Source organism: Bactrocera latifrons, unplaced genomic scaffold (assembly GCF_001853355.1).
Source record: "Bactrocera latifrons isolate USDA-ARS-PBARC rearing strain unplaced genomic scaffold, ASM185335v1 scaffold_2, whole genome shotgun sequence".
Taxonomy (NCBI): Eukaryota; Metazoa; Arthropoda; class Insecta; order Diptera; family Tephritidae; genus Bactrocera; species Bactrocera latifrons.
This window is the reverse complement of record NW_017535518.1, coordinates 67,268-86,181: the sequence shown is the minus strand read 5'-3', so window position 1 is coordinate 86,181 and position 18,914 is coordinate 67,268. Positions and strand designations below refer to the sequence as shown.

The following is an 18,914-nucleotide window of genomic DNA, read 5'->3' as shown; positions in this document are numbered from 1 at the left end:
ATTGGCGCCACGTAGCGAAAAGAAGAAACGACTGGCGCGCTGTTGTTAACTCGGCTATAATCGCGTAAGCGGTGACTACGCCAATCAAGAAGAAGAAGATATGAAGAAACAGCAGCGAGGACTTCGCAAAATTTAACACCGCAGTAAAAATATTAAATTAATACACTTTTCATAGAAACTGAACCTTGAGCATTAATTTTAATAATTTGGCAAAATGAAAGATAGTTATTAAAAAGTTTTATTTATGCTGTTATGTGGCAACTCTTTACGTAAATGAAGCCGAAATTTTTATATTAAAAATTATAGTATGGTGTAAAAAATATATATTTTTAATAATCTGCATTCTAGTAAATAATTTGTATATTTTTTACATCCATGTGGCAACGCTATATGAATTTTTTAAACTCTACTTTGACAATATTCTAAGTTCGCTTTACTTGAAAATCATTTCTAAATTTTTTATGTTGAAAATAGTTTAGATATATTAATTATATGGCAACTCTGTGCTTAATTTTGATATTAAGTGAGCTGGTTTTTTTAATTTTTTTATTAATTAGATATTTTTTAATATAATTAGTAAATTATATATTTTTATATGGCAACACTAATTTTTTATTTGTGTTGGATCCCAGTACTATTCCTAAGCAGCTTGCATTAATATCCTCTCAGGTTTTGGCCTTTAGGCTGGAGCTGAGCACCACAAAAATTCTTAATTATAACGGTATGCTCACAATGTTCCAATAGAAACCAGAACGAAATTTCGGGCTCCGGTCTTTTAAACTAGAGATGGAAACCCCTAATGATTTTTCGAGCTAAGTTTGTGATCTCGAAATATTAGAGCTTGGAATTAAGTTTCAAAAGCATTTCGTGGAACCAAAATCCTTCATAATAAGTTATTACTATTCAACACAGATTATTGGAAACTAAATACAGGTATTTATTATACTATAGATCTTCACTGTTTCTGGTCTCTAACATATTTCTCGGAAATCGAAACAAAAATCTTCAGGTCTCTTAAACATGTCTATCAAATCGAAACACAAATCTTATAACTTTACTTCATTTATTAAATTTTTTTGGTCGAGCAAAAATACAACCAACTTCACCCGAAATTTCTACGAAGCAAAATTTTCAACTGTCCACCCTTTAAGACCCGCTAAGAGCAGATACATTTTGTTTTTTTTTTTTTACGATCCAAATTTGTGCCCCAGCCACAAATGATTTCCACACAATTAAATATACAAATCGTTGTTTCTTTTTATGACCCTAACGAAATGTTTCTCAATTTTCTCCAAATCTTTAGCGGTGAATAAAGTTTTCTGTGCGGGCTCTTTGCTGATTACCGGTTCGATTATGTTCGGTACATCGTAGCGCGCCGTAGCGTCACCTATTACATTTAGAAACTCCGCCAACCCTTTTGCGTCATAACCAGTTTCGACGAGAGTTTTGCCGATTTCCTTCAAATCTCCCTGCGACAAGAATTCCTGATAAACACTTGGTCTATGATAGAGCACGGCGATTGGAATGCGGAGCATTTCCCTACGCTTTTCACGTATAGCATCTAGCAGGCGATATATATTTTTCAGTGTGTGATGACTTAAAGGTGGGCCTATCGACGGTCTGTCGGCGGTTCTATTAGAAATGGAATCGCGATTGGTATTGGCATTATCATTAGCATTATAATTACTGAAGCCCCTCAGCTGAGGATGGCGCAAGTGAATGGATGTGTTGCGGCGTTGTTTACTACCGCGCATGCGACTCCCACCACTACCTCTCGAACGTCTTCTACGATTTCGACTGCCACGTTCTTCACGTTCTCCTGCATTTTCCGAACGATTACGCCTATCGTATTCACTACGCAACGTCTCATAATCGCTTTTGTGATAATTTAAGAAATATTGATCATCATATGGCTTATGAGCTTGTTTGTAGGCGTATTCTCTGTCGAAACCCGTGAAACATGCTTGTTTGTAAAAATTACTGAACTTCTTCAACCAATTGGGATCGTTCGGTAGCGTACTCAAAGAGTAGCCACCTTTGACGCCAGGTAAACCCTTTCCATTGCTATCATTATCAATGCCATCTGTCCATTTTTGTTGGAAGTCGGTGACGCCAGTTGACGGTAATCTGTTCCTATTGCTTTCATTGCCATTGCGATCTGTCCATTTCTCTTGGAAGTCGGTGAAGGGTATTGTTGCGTTACTCCAGGAATTCCAGGCTTCGCCACATTGACATACACTGAAGTTCGGATCCAACTTTGTCAGTATGTCGTACATGGTGCGTCCTGTCATACCTGGTACCATGCATAGTTTATGCAATAAACCACGATTCTTGCATTTTATGCGTCCACAGCAGTGACAACGTGGTCCGTCTTCAGGCCAGAATTTTTCGATCATGAAACGTTTCCATTCGTTCAAATCCTGCGCGTCGCAATAAAAGGGTACACTATCCAATGTAACTGCTCGGCATCTGTTATTGCAGTTGTTTGTGTAGGGACAGCACATTTTAATTTAGGTTCTTTTATTTATTTTTTTTTTAATTGAAATATTTTGTGTTTGTAAATTTCGTAGTGGGAAGAAATGTAATGGGAGAAAGTTTGAAAATTCGTTGACTTAAAATTATTTTTTTGACGAAAAGTCGATAAATGGTATTTTGGGAGTTGCTATCGTATATAAAAACACGAGATTCTTGAGGTAGTCTATGACAAACACGCTGGGTAGTTTAATTTCACTAAAAAAGTAATGTAATAAGTAAATAATTTAGATTCTAAACAAGTGATGTAGTCTCGAACTCAGAATTCATGAATTTAAGTACCAAACTTTTTAGGTGTACCTTTACTTAGGAATAAGGTAACCTATTTAATACGGTAGTATTAGAACTCTGGTCTTGACGAGATGATTTTTTTTTTTTTCTAGACTGGAACAAAGTTATCCAACTTTATTTTTCATTACTAGATTGGGCTCTGGTTTTGAAAATATTCGTTTAAGTACCAAAATTTTGAGGTATACCAATTTTAATTAGGCTTAACTTGTATCGTATTATTAGAAATCTGACCTTGACGAGAAGATTTTGTACTCTAGAACAAAGTTATCCAATTTCATGTTTCATTGGTAGATAGGGCTATGGGTTTGCAAATACTTTCCCTCAACTCAATCTTGTTTGAAACGTTTCACACATATAATGAAGATTTCATATTTAGATTTAGAGATTTCACTTTGGATTTAAAAATTTAATTTTGTTAAGAAAATATAGATTAGAAATACGGTTTCAAATGCTTTTTCCGGATATGGACTATATGTAAATCCATCAATCTGTTAGATTTAAAATAAAATTGCTTGATGCGAACAGATTTTAGACCAGAATCCACATTGAGAACAAAAAACTTCCACGAGAACACAATAGTCATATTAAAATTTTTGTGGAACGATTTTTTTTTTGTTCAATATATCAAATTTAGTAAAATACAGTTCAATTTTTTTCGAAAGCAAATCGACAATCCACATCAACGAATGCGATATTTCATTCCACATTAGATCCTTATATGGAAAATACTGAAAATTCTATTGGAGCGAAGGCACAAAGCCAGTTCTAGAAAGAAAGCAGCTTCACTCCAAAAAAATTTTGAGCATTTCATACAGTTGATTGCATAAATCCATGGTTTGTGTATTAAAAATGTGTGACATTCGGCAGCACACGAATTGCGCGGAGTTGCAATTCTCTCTTCAGCCGATTCAAGTGTTTCGTGCGTCGCTGTAGTTCCGCTCTAAGCGGCTTACACCAATCATAGTTGGTCCAATCATACTCGACGAAAGTTCGGTTACTGCGTTTCGGCTGGCAGACTTTACCGYAGCAGTTGCAACGGCACTTTCGATCGTTGACGCCACCGCCCAGCAGACGACACAAGCGCCTCTCGCGACTTTGTAGCACCTTGTGCGTTGACTCCGTTTCCGTAGGAGCTGGCATAGCATGATGCTTGTGTAGCAGCTTCTGTACGAGCGCTTCTTGCGCCATCTTCGCATTCAAAGTATTATGATTTAACTCCGCGTTTTCGAGTTGATTGAAAAAGTTTGTGTTGTAATGTTCCTCGGCCAACTCCTGACGCAGCATGTGCTCGTCGTCCGCATACAACACGCGTCGCAGCCGATCCAGTTGGTAAGGAAACATTTCGTTAACATTGCAGATCATCTTCTTTTCTGTTGATTGGGGTTTTCTTTTGGCGTTATTCGTGTAAGATTTTTTGTTTGCTGCAATTTTTGTTGCCGGTTCTGCGCTAAGCAGCTGTGGTTCAGTAATGGTCGCCATATCTTTGGACAGCGTTTTTACGGAATTAATTGAGACTAACATACGCAAACTTTCGTTGGCTCTTTCAAGTCCGGTGAGACACCAATTCATAAACTGCTCCGGCAACATGCTGACGCACTTCAGGCCATCCATAATGGGTGGTTTTACGTTCGAATTTGTTTCGTTGCAATGTGGATTGTCCATTACTGCTTAACAACGGCCACAACTTATTGTTTTCGAAAACCGAAATATTTATTATTTTGTTATTTTTTTTATTTTATGACTTCAGCTTTGAAGGTAAATTCTTAGACTTCCTCTTTTATAAAAGGAAAACATTTGATTATCTAGCAGCGTAGGATTTAAAAAAAAAAGGAAAAAGGCTTATCTGAGTAAGCCAAAGTCTTTAATCCGACAGTAAATATTTGAAGATAATTTCGTAACAAATTACATATTCGAGCAGCCTTCAACAGAAACTCTTATGTTACCTAGAACTGTTCTTACAATGAGCTTCCGGTCGGTAAAAGCATCTGTTTTCGGTCGGTCAAAATAAAAAGAACCGGGAGTGGAAAAACTTCCTTACAAAAATTTGTGGTTCCTTTAGAGAGCCAGTAAGTTCCCGGATGTTAGGAAAATTACTTATAAAAATCTCTCATCCGAATCTAATTCAGCAAGACTTAAAGATTAGGAAATAGCACAAACAAACGGTGGCGAACCTTCCTCCTCCAAAATAATCAAGAGAAGAAGGAACAATCGTCATCAGAAAACCTTCAGATTAGGAAAATAACTCCGCGTACAAAATAATCAGGAAATAATAAAAATGAGAACTATGTGGTTACTACATAACTTGGATCTAAGGATATTCAAGGAATATACGATAAAATTTTTTGAAAGAGTCTATTGAACTGAGCTGAAAACTGTTGTTAACTTATCTTAGTAATAAAACTTGGTCTTGGGAAAATTGCGCCCAGTTTTTTCTTGGATTTAATGGGATCTAATGCTGCAAATGAGCAGAACTATTGGTTTCCCTTTATTGTTTTCATACAGATCCGATCTATTAGCGCAGGACCTGACTGTATCCTGATTCCTGCTGGACTGGCACATATTTTTTTTTTTATAATATTTGAGCTAAAAAGTGAACAGAGTCAGGCATTACAGATCTGTTACCGGCTGTATCAAGAGATTTAAGTAACGTTAACTTACAATGTCCGTAAAATAGTCAAATTTATTGAAAAAATTAAAATATGATATAGGTATATCAGCAAAATAGTGTGTCTGGACCAATATCCACGGTCGCTTCAAGACAATTTTTATGGGAATATAGCAAGCTACTTAACCAGCATTTGAAGCCTTCGATTCGCAAATCTTAATTTTTACCAGAAATTATATGTGCAGAAACTGTTATGCGGGTTATTAGATAGCTAAAGCTCAAACAAAGCTCGCATCGTTCTAATTGTCTTCAGCATCTAGCAACGTTGCAATTGCGCAATACGCACTCTCCTATCCTTCTTGTGATTCAGCGCCAATTTGGGGCAATCCTTACGCATTTCCGCCGTATACCATTCGTCCATATGCTTTAACCAAGTATTCATTTCCAGTTTTTTCGGATCTGCTAAGCGACGTGGCATTGTGACCCTCCGAAATCTTCTCCTCTTCATATTGGCGCTCATTAGTGAATCATTTATATAAATATCGCTTTCGGCTGTGTAATTCTGGAGTGGTATCTCCTCGTTGGCGGCCCTGTACATCACATTCAGTGAGGCGATGGCTTGTTTCAGCGTTTTCGTTAAGGGCGCTGTGGTTGGCTCTGAGCCGGCAACTGGATGGAGCACCACTTGGTTGTCTGGCAAATGTTCATCAGAATTTTGGTTTAGGTAACGTTTGTTGAATTCCCAATCATCTGGATTATTGTTGTAACAATTGGGATATGCTTGATAATCTTGCTCGTAACTGTAGATATTATACGCATTAAACATTTTGTTTAACGATATCTCTTACTTGCAATTTTGGCTTTGTTTTCCAAAATATGTTTACTTAATTTAGCAATTTCGACATTTAAAATGAAAATATAATTTCTGACAGTAAATGATGTAAAATTGTAAACTTCAGAAAGCCAAATAGGGTGAAAAGAAATGAAAATAAATACGGTAAAATCTTGTACAAATTGTACGCTCTGATATATAGTAAATGAGTGCTTGAGAGCTATTTAACATTGAGTTCCTAAAACAAATACTTCTCCCTTTTAAAACTCCAAAAGTTCCCATACAAGAATTCGCATTCGATTTTGACCGCTCAGTGGTCGGTCTATATGTTATGTGATACGGTCTGAAAAATTTATTTGGAGATTGTAGCGTTGCTTTTTATTATAACCAGTTAAGATTTTAGGTGTGACTTTCGACAGACTGTGCTCCTTCACTCTTCACACGATCGCGATTATTGCCAAAATACAGGGCCGCAACAAAATCCTCAAGTCGTTAGTCGACGGCACATGGGGAAAAGACAAAGAAACGTTGCGGCAGCATACAAGACAATTGGCCGGCCATTATGGTCGCCTGGCTGCAGTGAAACGCAGACAAGGAAGCTCCAGACTTGTCAGAATATTGCACTCCGGACTACGACAGAATGCCTCTTGATGTCTTTCATCGAACACGAACTTGGAGTCAAACCATGACCCATTACTGACCAAGGGCTCGAGTTGCCACGAGAATCGAGTTTGCAATGAGTCTCGGGATGATATTAGCCACCTCTTCACAAGCACTGCTAATCCTACACATCTGACACCCTTCTTTCTAGGTCCGGGTTCGTCGAAAGAGCACTTTTCCTGGGCCTGTCGTTGCATGGCGTCGATGTCAACCTATCTAATCTTTACAATACTAAAGGGGATTAGGTACCCCTTACAACAACAATATAATAACCCGTGCCAAATTTCGTAACTACCTCGACCATTTCGTATGACAGTTTCATACTATGGTGGTCCTATGTGGACGGATCCAACAAAAGAGCAGCAAGCAAAACCTTTAGGAACTTCTGTAATACAAATTCGTAACTGTATTGCATGAAGCTTCGATCGGCTCTTCCAACCACGCCCAACAAAGATGCGATCTAAACCGCGTGCTCTTGATAAGTACGTCAAGGTCTTTAGCTAGCTCCGTAGGAATACTCTTGAAACTAACAGGAAACCTCAAGTAAGAGCATCGGAGCTGACTAATATCAAAACTTCCAGCAGAAGACTTTTCAACAAAGGTCGTAAAAGTGGCTCTAGTGATGGTGACTAGTGACAACAAGATCTAGCTTCACTGTGAACAAAACTAAACAGTTGCTGTGACAAAACAGTTTCGGATGTCTAATGTGAGATATTGTGACGACTAAAACTTGCAGAGTGCTCTCCTCCGACTTCATTTTCTGAGTTTATCCGAGAAGCATAGGACACGTGAATCAGCTCACGGATCATTGAAGAGTTCCTAGGTAACTATTCTCTTCAAAAAATCGCTTTAACGTCCACGAAAAGCTATCGAACTCTTTCTCTTGCAATTGCTGAGAGTTTATTGCTTTCAGAGAAGAAACAGTTTCAGTATAGTCACAGATAATTTCCACTCGGAACTTTGGTATATTCACAGATATTTTCCACTTGAAAGTTTGGTATATAAAACACATAAAAATCACTTAATACAACTTGATTTATTTACATTGAAGATTTACAGAAAACTCGACCAAATTGAATTAAGCGTAAACTATTTTTTCTAAATATACAATTCGCATTATAACCTAAGAAACAATTTTCACTTTGAACCCCACCTACAACTCATGTGGTTTTCTCATATTTTCAACGAGTCTACGGTTAGCTCAACCCCAACTAATGAAGTTCGTGCGTTTTTGCTAGAGTTTGCTGCTGTGCTTGACACGATGCATTTCGCCCTGCTTGATCTCGAGCGCCAATTCATTGACCACACTTTGCAACTCAGTATTCGTTTTAAATTGTTTATCCGACACAGGTTTACCTTCAATCAGATCATTCACAATATTCATAGTCCACGGTGTGTACTCGGATTTGCGTGGTTTGTTCCTTTTCCTTCTCTTTTCCGCTAACGTTTTGGGTAAATCGTCTAAGGGATCATAATTACGCCAAGTCCACACTACATCTCTATTAAAGGGCGAATGAAAGAGTATCGGCCGTTTCGGTTTAGCTTGTATTTGCTTCAACAAGTTCGTTATATCCTCCATGGCAATAGTTTCGTCAACAACCTCGACATCCGGTTTGGTCGTTATAATCGTTAGACGCGTGCCCGATATTATCGTCAAAATAGAATCGGCTGGCGAATCGGTTGGTGATTCGTCATCTTCAAATGCAAAATTAAAATCCGAGAAAATTGGAGTCCAATGATAGCTGTCGCTTGCCGCCGAGTTACGCTTTTGCTTCCGGTTCGCTTTCTGTTTGCGTGGCTTTGTGTCGACATATGCTGCGCCGGTGTCACGTGCCGTACGTAAACGTGCTGTACCCTTCATTTGTTTGGCATACCAGTTCTTGAGACCTTTAAGAAAAGTATTAATTTGTCGCTTTTGTGCTGCGCCTGCACGTTTGCGGGGGGGTCGCACTGTGCTCTCGTTGAGTTCCCACAACAGACGTCCGGCTGCATCTCTCTCAACATTCGGTATACTCTTACGTGCGATAGCTTCTTCACACGCTTCGGTTTTTGGCACAACTGCGGTGGACTTTAAAGGTGGACAGACACATAACGGTATTGTTGGCATGCTTAATACTTGCTTTATAGTTTCACCACGTAGACCCGGCACGGGACACAACTTATGTAGGAGATTATTCTTCTTGCACTTGATCTGTTCACAACACGTACATTTCTTCGGCATTTCGGGGGTGTCGTACCAGTGGTGGAGCAAATGCACTAATCTTTGGCACTCACCGAGGCGACAGGAGCACTGACATTTTTTCTTTGCCGGAGAGTTGCAACAGCAATTGGAACAGTTATAATACGGATTGCACATTTTGGATTTTCCAATAATTTTTTTTCTTTTTAGGTTTTTGTTTTAGTAGATTTTAGTTTACGAGTTTCTTTTGTTATAAGGCATTGTAGGCAAATACACAATCCACAAGTCAAGAACAAGAAAAAATTTGGAATGTTTCGAACTATGTACGATGTTTTTACAATTAAAATTTGAGTAAAGACTTCAAAAAAAAAAAAATTATTTTGAAATTTGAACACGGAGAAGTGAAAATATAAAAAGAGGGTTGCCAAGTAGTTAAAGATTTATGTACTATGCTTTTACTAGTTATTAAAATTGGTTACGAAATTTTTTTTCTATATTCAAAAGGGAACTTAATGGTTTTGGATACTTAGGAAAATGAAAAAACGATAGAGTTGCCAAGTAGCCAAGTTGCACGTTTACAGATATAGTTGTTAGCACAGAAAAATATTATAGACAGAAACGGAGGAGGGAAAATAGGGTTGCCAAGTAACAAAAACATTTGTAAAATCTCAAAATAAAAAAAATTCCAATAATTATAATTTTAATTTTTTTTTTTTTTTGATAAATATTTTACTTCAAGTATTTTAGGGCAAATTTAAAAATTTATGAGAAATGAAAAGAAGGGTTGCCAAGAAATACAAAAATTAGAGAATATCTTAAAATTGGTTAGGAAATAAGTTTTGAATATTGCAAATAGAAGTTTTTTTGAAAGCTAAAAAATTAAAGTATGTTTGGACAATAATAAAAACTAGAGTTGCCAAATTGGACTATAACAAAAACTGGAAAAAATTGAACGTAACACTGAAAAATAAATTATAAACACCAATCTCAAAATTTATGAGTCTTTGGAAGAATTTAAAATGAAAAACAGGGTTGCCATATAATAGTTTTTTTATAAAATCTCAAAATTAATTGGAGAAAAGTTTCAAACATTGCAAAGAAAAGTTTGTTTGAAAACTAAAAAAGGTAAGTATGTTTGGACACTGGACAAAATTACAAAAAAAATAGAGTTGCTAAGTTGCAAGTTTTGAAAAATGGTGCTTAGCACCAATACAAATATTTTAGACCTTATTTAATTTATGAGAATTTTGTAGAAGTTTAAATGAAAAAAGGATTGCCAAGTAGAAAAAATTTTAAAAAACTTCAAAATGAGCGAAGAAAAAGTTTTCGAAAATTTGATGGAGAATTTTTCTTAAAAATGCAATATTTTTGCACATTTGGAATAATTAAAACAAAATAAAGTTGCCAAGTTGTAAAATATGAAAAATTGTGCCAAACATTGGAAAATATATTTTAGACACAAATTTCAAAACTTTAAGAATTTTGGAGACGCCAACAGTTTTTTCAACCCTCTAAAGTTATAAAAAAAATAGTTAGGAGAAAAAGATTAAGAAATCAGTTACATAAAAAATTGTGCCAAACATTGCAAAATATGTTATCGATATTAATTTAAAAATTTCAGGAATTTTTGATAATTCAACATTATTTTCAACCATCTAACCATTATAAATAAAAAATTTATGAGAAAATTAGAAAAAAAAATTAAGATATCAATTAATGTAAGTCTCATTAAAAAAAAGGGTTGCAAAGTTGCTCGAAATTGGTAAAAATTATGGTAACTTCAGTTTATTCACCAATTTATCGGTGGGTGGCAATAAAAACTGGAAAATATTTGTATAAGTTGTGGAAGAGACGTTAATAACATAGTTATCCGATGGGTAGACCCAAAAAAATTTGTGTTTCGCTATTTTTCGCGTTGCACTATCCGTCTAGCCTTTATACATACATAGTATGTTAGATTTTATTTTTTAGTAAATTATTAATCTTGCTTTTTTATACTTCTGCGGTTTTCTGCTCTTTCTCTAATTATTCCCACGCTCATAAAATCCATTTTGTTTACATTTCCAAACAAATTTTTTTACATTTACAACTTCCGGCCAATGTGCGTTCGCATTTGCAAGCATATTTATAGCCCGCAGGATGCGCTTTCAGCAGTTGTTTTATTAATTCGCGGTCACTATTGGATTTTGCCATCAAAGGTTGCTGCGAATTAATAGCATAGCGACGTTTTTGATTCGATCTTGCCCCGATTTCGTACTTTTCGAAATTTTGACATAACGGCACCTGCACGCTTTCATCCAAAATATTCTGTGTTGAATCGTTGCGGACTTTCTGAAGTAAAATGCGTTGGAGCATGTGATCATTACAGCCATGTCTGTTACAGCTGACATATAAGTTGCTTTTTTGAGTCCCCGTAGGCTCAAGTGCACACATTTTAACGTCACGTTTCCACGCATGCGGGTCGACAGGACAGCAGTCGAAATTTCGCGGACCACAGCACCACATTTTGTGAACAGTTAAGGAAATTTAATTTTAAGATTTGAATTCAATTTTTTTTTTATAATTTCGAAACAAAAATTAGAATCAAGAAAATAAACTAGCTAAATTTTTTGATTAACCGAACTGATTAGAAAGTTGCAGGCCACAGATATATGATTAAAAATAATTTTTGTATTAAATGAAAACTTTAAGCAGGTGTGAAAAAAATCTCCTGATGTATATTTAAAATAAAGTGGTAACTCTATAAAAAAATTTATCAAAAATACAATATATGTAATTTTTTACTAAAAAAATACTCACTGGATATTTTTTGCTAAAAGAAAAACTAAACATATGGCAACTCTTTCACATATTTAAAATTGTATGCTGTGTGAATAGGAATTATTGAAGTGTATGTTTATGATATTTACTTTTTAAAAATTAATTATGAAAATTATTAATAAATAAATAGTTGGCAATCCCTGTCTCTTATACACATCTAGATGTGTATAAGAGACAGATTGTATGCTGTGTGAATAGGAATTATTGAAGTGTATGTTTATGATATTTACTTTTTAAAAATTAATTATGAAAATTATTAATAAATAAATAGTTGGCAATCCTTTGTGCAGAAAAAAATCATAAATGTTTGTACATATATTTCTAAGATGGAAAAAAATATGATAAAATGCTTATTTTATACACAAAGCAACTCGAAAACTTAAAATATTAATTTTTAGTTTAGCAACCATTATTTGTCTTGTAAATATATGGCAACTCTACGGCAGTCTTAAGTTAAATTCACCATATATCGTTTTTTCTGTGCATAATTGCGCAGTAATATATTACTTAAAAATTATTTATTTGGTATTTAAGTTCTAGGTGGCAACCCTTACGGTACACTTTTTTACTTTATATCAGTGTTTCAATTTAATATCAGCATAGGTAAAGCGACATGTTCATAATCGGCTTAGTATTCTCTAAAAAGATTTGTTGGAATTTTATTGAAATAGTAATAATAAATAGGTGGCAACCCTGCTACAAATATCACTACTTTTCTGAAATAATCTGTAGGATACTCAATATTTCTGTAATTTATTCTTTTTCCATATTTTTATACATATTTAAATCAAAGGTGGCAACCTTTGAGGTTCATTTTTGGATTTCATATCAGTAACCTTGCTGAACCAATATAGGTGAAGCTCATAATCACCATGGTCTTCATAAAAATATATAATGTTGGAATTTTATAGAAATTTTCATAATAACTAGGTGGCAACTCTCTCTTACTACCAATACTCTCCAAGGAAAGTCTGTAGAAGCCCTAATAATACTGAAATTCAGCCTAAGGGTGCATTTTTTGATGTTTGTATCAGTATTTTAGTTTCAGGATAAGTTATTTGACTTGTAAAATTCTCTAAAAATATATTTTTAATTTTTATTGAAATAATTAATCATAAAGTTTAGGTGGCAACCCTAACTACTTTGTGGGATGTACTCTGACTTATGTATAATTGCCAACATCTTCTCTTAAAATCGACACTGAAATGTTATTGTAATAATTAATCATAAAATGAGGTGGCAACCCTGAACACTGGTTTGGGTTATTTCGGGCATGAACGGCAGACTATTCCATAAGAATGTATGATCAAATCAAGTGGCAACCCTTACAACATTTCTGAGAAATAGTATGTAGTGATCTTTCGTCATTTTTTTAATATTATGCATTACACGTTTTTCCAAGAATTATAGTTAATAAATATGGATAAGAAATAGCCAATAGTCTTTTTTACAGGTTTACAGTTTCTCAAAGAGAAAATACTTAGATGGAGGCCACGTTAACATATTCTGATTGAAAAGGAAATAGTTTTTCTAGATTAATCCATATTAGTAGATGAGACTGCATTGGCAGGACTATGCTGTAAGCAATTATGGAACTTATGGTATGATACACTGGAGTCAGGCCGCAGAGTCTGTTAAAATTCTAGTCAAGCACAATCATTCTAAAGTATGACTACTTCTCTTGGACCTAGGCAACTGAACTCCATCTGGTATGGCAAAGGACCAAAACTCGTCTATGCGAGGCTTATTAGCCTACCAGCTTAACCTAACCTAATCCATACTATCTACATTAGGATTATAAATACGAAGAGTCCAATTAACACCCACAACTTTCGAATCTGCAAATATATTTGAAATCAATAATTTAGAGATCACAACATAGGATAATAATAATAGGACAAGGAATTTATAGAACTAAAGCTACATATACCTGTCTCTTATACACATCTAGATGTGTATAAGAGACAGAATACGAAGAGTCCAATTAACACCCACAACTTTCGAATCTGCAAATATATTTGAAATCAATAATTTAGAGATCACAACATAGGATAATAATAATAGGACAAGGAATTTATAGAACTAAAGCTACATATACTTATACAACAACAAACTACGATGGGATTTTGTATAACAAATTTCGTTAACCTATTCACAAAACCACATCGAAGTTGGTTAATGTAAGAAATTTTTCAGAACGCACTTTGTTAGAACAACACACTTTAGAAAATTTTGATTCGATTACTGGCGACGCCCGCCTTTAATGAAGAAACAACTTGACTTTTGTCCGCGCATAGCCAGGCTTTGCTTGGAAATGGTACGCTTCTTGCGAAACATGTTCAATATTGGCTTTGAGATGCGCCCCGATGGTTTTTTGGTCACCTTGCAGCGTCCAGCTCTATGAGCTACGGCATCACCGCCGCCAACGGCATCAATGAAGATGGAGCGTTTATTAGGTTTTCTAATTAGACCACACTTGGTAGCTAATTGATTAGACGCTAACTTGGTGTTGGGCTTCGGCGCAACCTCAGTTGCTGGCTTACGGCTCGGAGCGCCGGCACCGCTGTTCCAAGCCATGATGGGCCTACGATTGCTACGATGCAGCAACTCATTACCACCGCCGAGACGCAGTATCTGCGGCTTTGTTACTTTGGCTTGTTCTTTCATTATGCTGCCGGTGGCTTTGCGCTTGCAATTGAGCTCTTCATCGCCAGCGGAGCGCGTGGCGCCTCGCTTGCTTTTGGCGAGATTAAAGCGTATGCTTCTGACGACAGGATGACTAATCGCCTTGGCCGTTGTCACATTCGTTGACTTGCTGCTGACGCTATTCTTACTCGGCGCCTGACTCTTGCTGGTTCTGCTGCGTTTGCTGGTGCCGGTACTCAAGTTGGCCGCGCCACTCTTGCTAATTTCACCAGTTTTGCTGGTGTAACCACTCTTGCTGATGTCTTTAGTCCGACTGCTTTCACTGCTCTTGCTTGTGCTGGTAATTTTACTGGCAGTTACGGATTTGTAGCTTTCGCTAGTCTTGCTGCTCTCGCTGGTTTTGCTGCTCTCGCTGGTCTTGCTCGTCTTGCTGGTCTTACTAGTCTTACTCACCTTGCTGGCCTTACTAAGCTTGCTGTTTTTACTCGACTTAGTGCTCCCGGTAGTCTTACTACTCTCGCTTAACTTGCCTTTGCTTGGCTTGCTACTTTTGCTCGGCTTTTTGCTCTTATTGGATTTGCCACGTTTTCTTATCTTCCTGTCTTTGCTAGGCCTGCTGCTTTCGGTTGTCTTACTGCCTTTACTGGCATTGGTGCTCTTGGTGGACTTACTATTCCTGCTACTTTTGCAACAAAAGTTCGACGTTTTACTCGTATTGGTATTGCCAGTGCTCTCGCTATTGCTGACAATCGGTATGTCACTGCGATATCTACGTACAACTTTACGCTTATAGATCTTCGGGCGTAAGCCCGAGGCATGCTTTTTAGCGTAGGCCAATCGGCAGAGGCTTGCGCTCATGTGTTTCAGACGCGACTGACTTACGCTGAGATTGCGCAACTGGTTCTCAATTGTGTAGTACAGTTCGGAAGAGCTGTACTTCTCGCTAGCTCTGCTATGTTTCGGAGTCTTACTCGTCATCGAGGACGGTTTACACTTCGTATTGTGGTAAAAAACGGATCTGCTGTCGTGTCTGCGAAATCGACCCGAACTATTCTGTTTGTTTAATGCAAACACGGGATATTTATATTTTACCGTTAATTGCTCCAACTTTGACAAATCCAGTACTTGACTCGAACCTACGGCACAACGGCTGTTGTACCATTTATTGAGACTACGTAGCAATCCTATATATTCCGGTGGACTACGTCCCGTACCTTGCGTGTGCGACATTATGCTTTGTAACTTATTCTCCGTTGGCCCGTCTTTCTTATTATAGAAACCGAAGAACGGACAACGCGTTGTACAATTCTTTTCCTGACAAAAGCACCAAGCGTGCTTCGACGGCGTGGTGCGCTGACCCAATCGTTGGCGTTGTACGCGCACTTCACGCGGCCAACGATTGAAGATCTTCCAGGCCGCATCATATGACAACGGTATGCCAAGATCCTCTTCAATATCGACGCCGTAAAAATTTCGCGTATGCATGGTCTGCCTTGAAAATCGCCACAAAAATTTATAACAAAAAATGCAAATTAAGTTTTATATATTTTGTTTAGACAAAATCCAAAAAATATATATATTAAATTGCACGCCAAAAATATTTTGTTTTTTATTTCTATTTTTTCTAATTTTTTCACTTCATTCTTTGACAAGAAGAAACATTTACTTTAAGTCAAGTACAAAATTCGGATAATGAGCGATGTGTTTTATTTTTATTTTTGGCGTAAAGTACAAACCGATAATTGTATGAAATCAATTTGTTACACTTTAGACAAACGAATAGTTTAAGCTGAACACAGAGTAGAGTCTTGGGTCGCCATTACTTCCAGAATTGGACTTGAAAACATTTTCGCTTCGCTTATGCGAAGGCGATATTTCGAAGTTAGAGTTCGTATAGGGGTTTCGAACACCTGCCTCAACCTTGAAGACCGTTTCTTATCTCAATAAATTCTTTCAATAACAAATAATTTTATGAGTTGTTTGCCGAAAGCTAAACCTGATATAGGAAGAAATATTGACCAAGGATATCGGAAAGAAAAAGTTCAAGGAATACTACAGAAACTTCAGATTTACGATTAATTATATTAGACTTACAAAATTTGGCAAAATGAGTTCTACACTATTTAGTTATATCGCTAAAACAATCTTGAAAAATACTGCTAAGTTATAAGTTCGTAGTCGGATGTAAATCGAAGTCTGCTGAGGTCAGGTTCGTACTCATAAAAATTTCTGCATGACATACATATGTACTTCTTAATTTGTAATTATTTAATAATTATCTTAATTTTTTTTAACAGGTGGCAACTATTTTTTAAAATGCTTATGTTGCTTTATTAGTTTTTCAGGCCTCTCCAGTTTCCAGGGTTTGTATGCTTGAAAACATGATTTTTTATTGTTTCCAGTTTCCAGCGCCTTTTTGTCTATACAATAATTTTTTTAATAGGTGGCAACCCTTTAAAAAAATTGCTCACAACTAATTGATTTTTAATTTAATTTCCAACGCCTTTTTGTCTATCAGAGAAATAATTTATGTTTAAAACAGGTGGCAACACTTAAAAAAATGCTATACATGACATACATATACTTATTAATTATTTTGAGTTTATTCACTAATTTATAAATTTTTTTGTTTTTCAATTTTTATCCTGGTGGCAGCCGCCTCACGCCATTTTGGCCCAAATAAACCGGAAATGGCACAATAAAAAATATTTTTTTTTTATACGATTATTATTTTACATGAAAAGTAGTTAATATACTCAATAAAATAAACGCAATAAAAGCTACTAAAGATATTAGCTAAAATAAAGTGAAGTAATAATAATAATTTAGTGGCATTTGCATAACGGAAACTACATATGTAATGCATACTGGCAATTTATTTCACAATTTGCTGCCACCCATATTAAAATACTGCCAATTGATGCAGTGAAAAACACGCCTGCAGTGAAATTGACACCAATAAAGCAACTAACACAGTTGCGTGAAAAAAATGTGCACACACACAGCTATACAAGCATGAACATATGTAAATATATATATTAGGGTGATTCAAACAAAAAAAATCTTTTTTTCGTTTGGTGCTTTGAAAAAATAGGTTTCTAGACACCTCTAAGGAAACCTCTCCAAGCAGTTCTTAATTGTAACGGGAATTTAGTCTTACTTACAATTTTCTATTTTTTTTTCGTATTATCAGATAGAAAAATTTATATCTCGCTTCTAACCACTTGAAAAAATATTTTGTTCCTTAGATTTTGTAGGATTAGATTGAATTAGAATTGAATGCTCTACAAAAAAAAGGTCTGATACGATTTTTTCGTAAACCCAACCGTTTAAAAGATATTAACGGTTGAAGTTTGATTATTTTTGGGAAAATTTTTTATTTCTTATGAATTTTATAACTCAATGAAAAAAAATCATTATGAATGAATCACCCTAATATATATGTATACATTTAATTTTTGCACAATTCCAAGTGAATTTATGCAATATTCTGGAAAAAACAACAACAAAAACTTCAACTAATAATAAATATGATGCACGCGGTCAGTTGCCAAGCGAATTTCAAGTAATTTTCGGTTAGCCAACAGCTCGACTTTTGTTATGAAAAAAATGCAAAAACATGGACAGAAAAAAAAAAAAAGAAAATATTAATAGCAATAAAATACTCAATTCTCCACTTCCTCTGTATGTAAATGTGTGCGAACTCATTTGTGGCGTTTCTAAATGCAGCAGCTGTGCCGCGGACGCCTGCCTATAACCACTTGAGGCAACATCAACATCAACTGCCGCCTTGTGTCTGTGTGGCATCAACAACAACAACAACAACAACAACAAAAGGCGTAGAAAAAATTATTGTCAACGCTTAAAGTAATTGTAGGCCTCAAAAGCGCACAGCAGGGGCGAACAATATGGATGGCCGCTGTTTGATGGGCGCGTCCAGCCGCCAGAGACTAACAGTGAGGGAGAAGGCGGGCATCAACGCTGTCGGTTATTGTTTGTAATTTGAGCTGTTTTAATAGAAAAGTCGCCGTAATTTTTATCTTTCCAAAGTATCAGCATTTATATGCATATGTGTATGTAAATATACATATGCGTGCGTGTGTGCTTGTGTCTCTGTATGCGAAGCTCTCCGATGGGTGCTCAATTTCACTCTGCATTCGAAATTGAAATCGAGCACAGCTATTGGCGTGACGATTACTAAAGGCAAAAAACATTAACAGAACAAGCAAAAGCAACAAAAAAACATAAGTACGTGGAATGTATTCTGCTTCAATTGAGTGAATCCGTTACAATTTGTTAGAGCACATAAACGATTAGGTAACAGAATTGCGTGGCAGATAATGTGAGAA

The 18,914-nt window shown here is 36.0% G+C and overlaps 2 protein-coding genes across 8 annotated transcripts in view; both read right to left on the bottom strand.

Annotated features, from left to right (window-relative positions):
* The window catches only part of LOC108967875 (protein FAM102B), a 191,359-nt gene that overhangs the window by 114,081 nt on the left and 58,364 nt on the right, over positions 1-18,914 (bottom strand). The gene's annotated exons all lie outside the window — the stretch shown is intronic.
* Positions 13,904-16,127, bottom strand: LOC108967877. The gene has a single exon (XM_018931528.1). It carries the CDS (start codon positions 16,048-16,050, stop codon positions 14,161-14,163), a length of 1,890 nt encoding a protein of 629 aa, XP_018787073.1. The 5' UTR covers positions 16,051-16,127; the 3' UTR covers positions 13,904-14,160.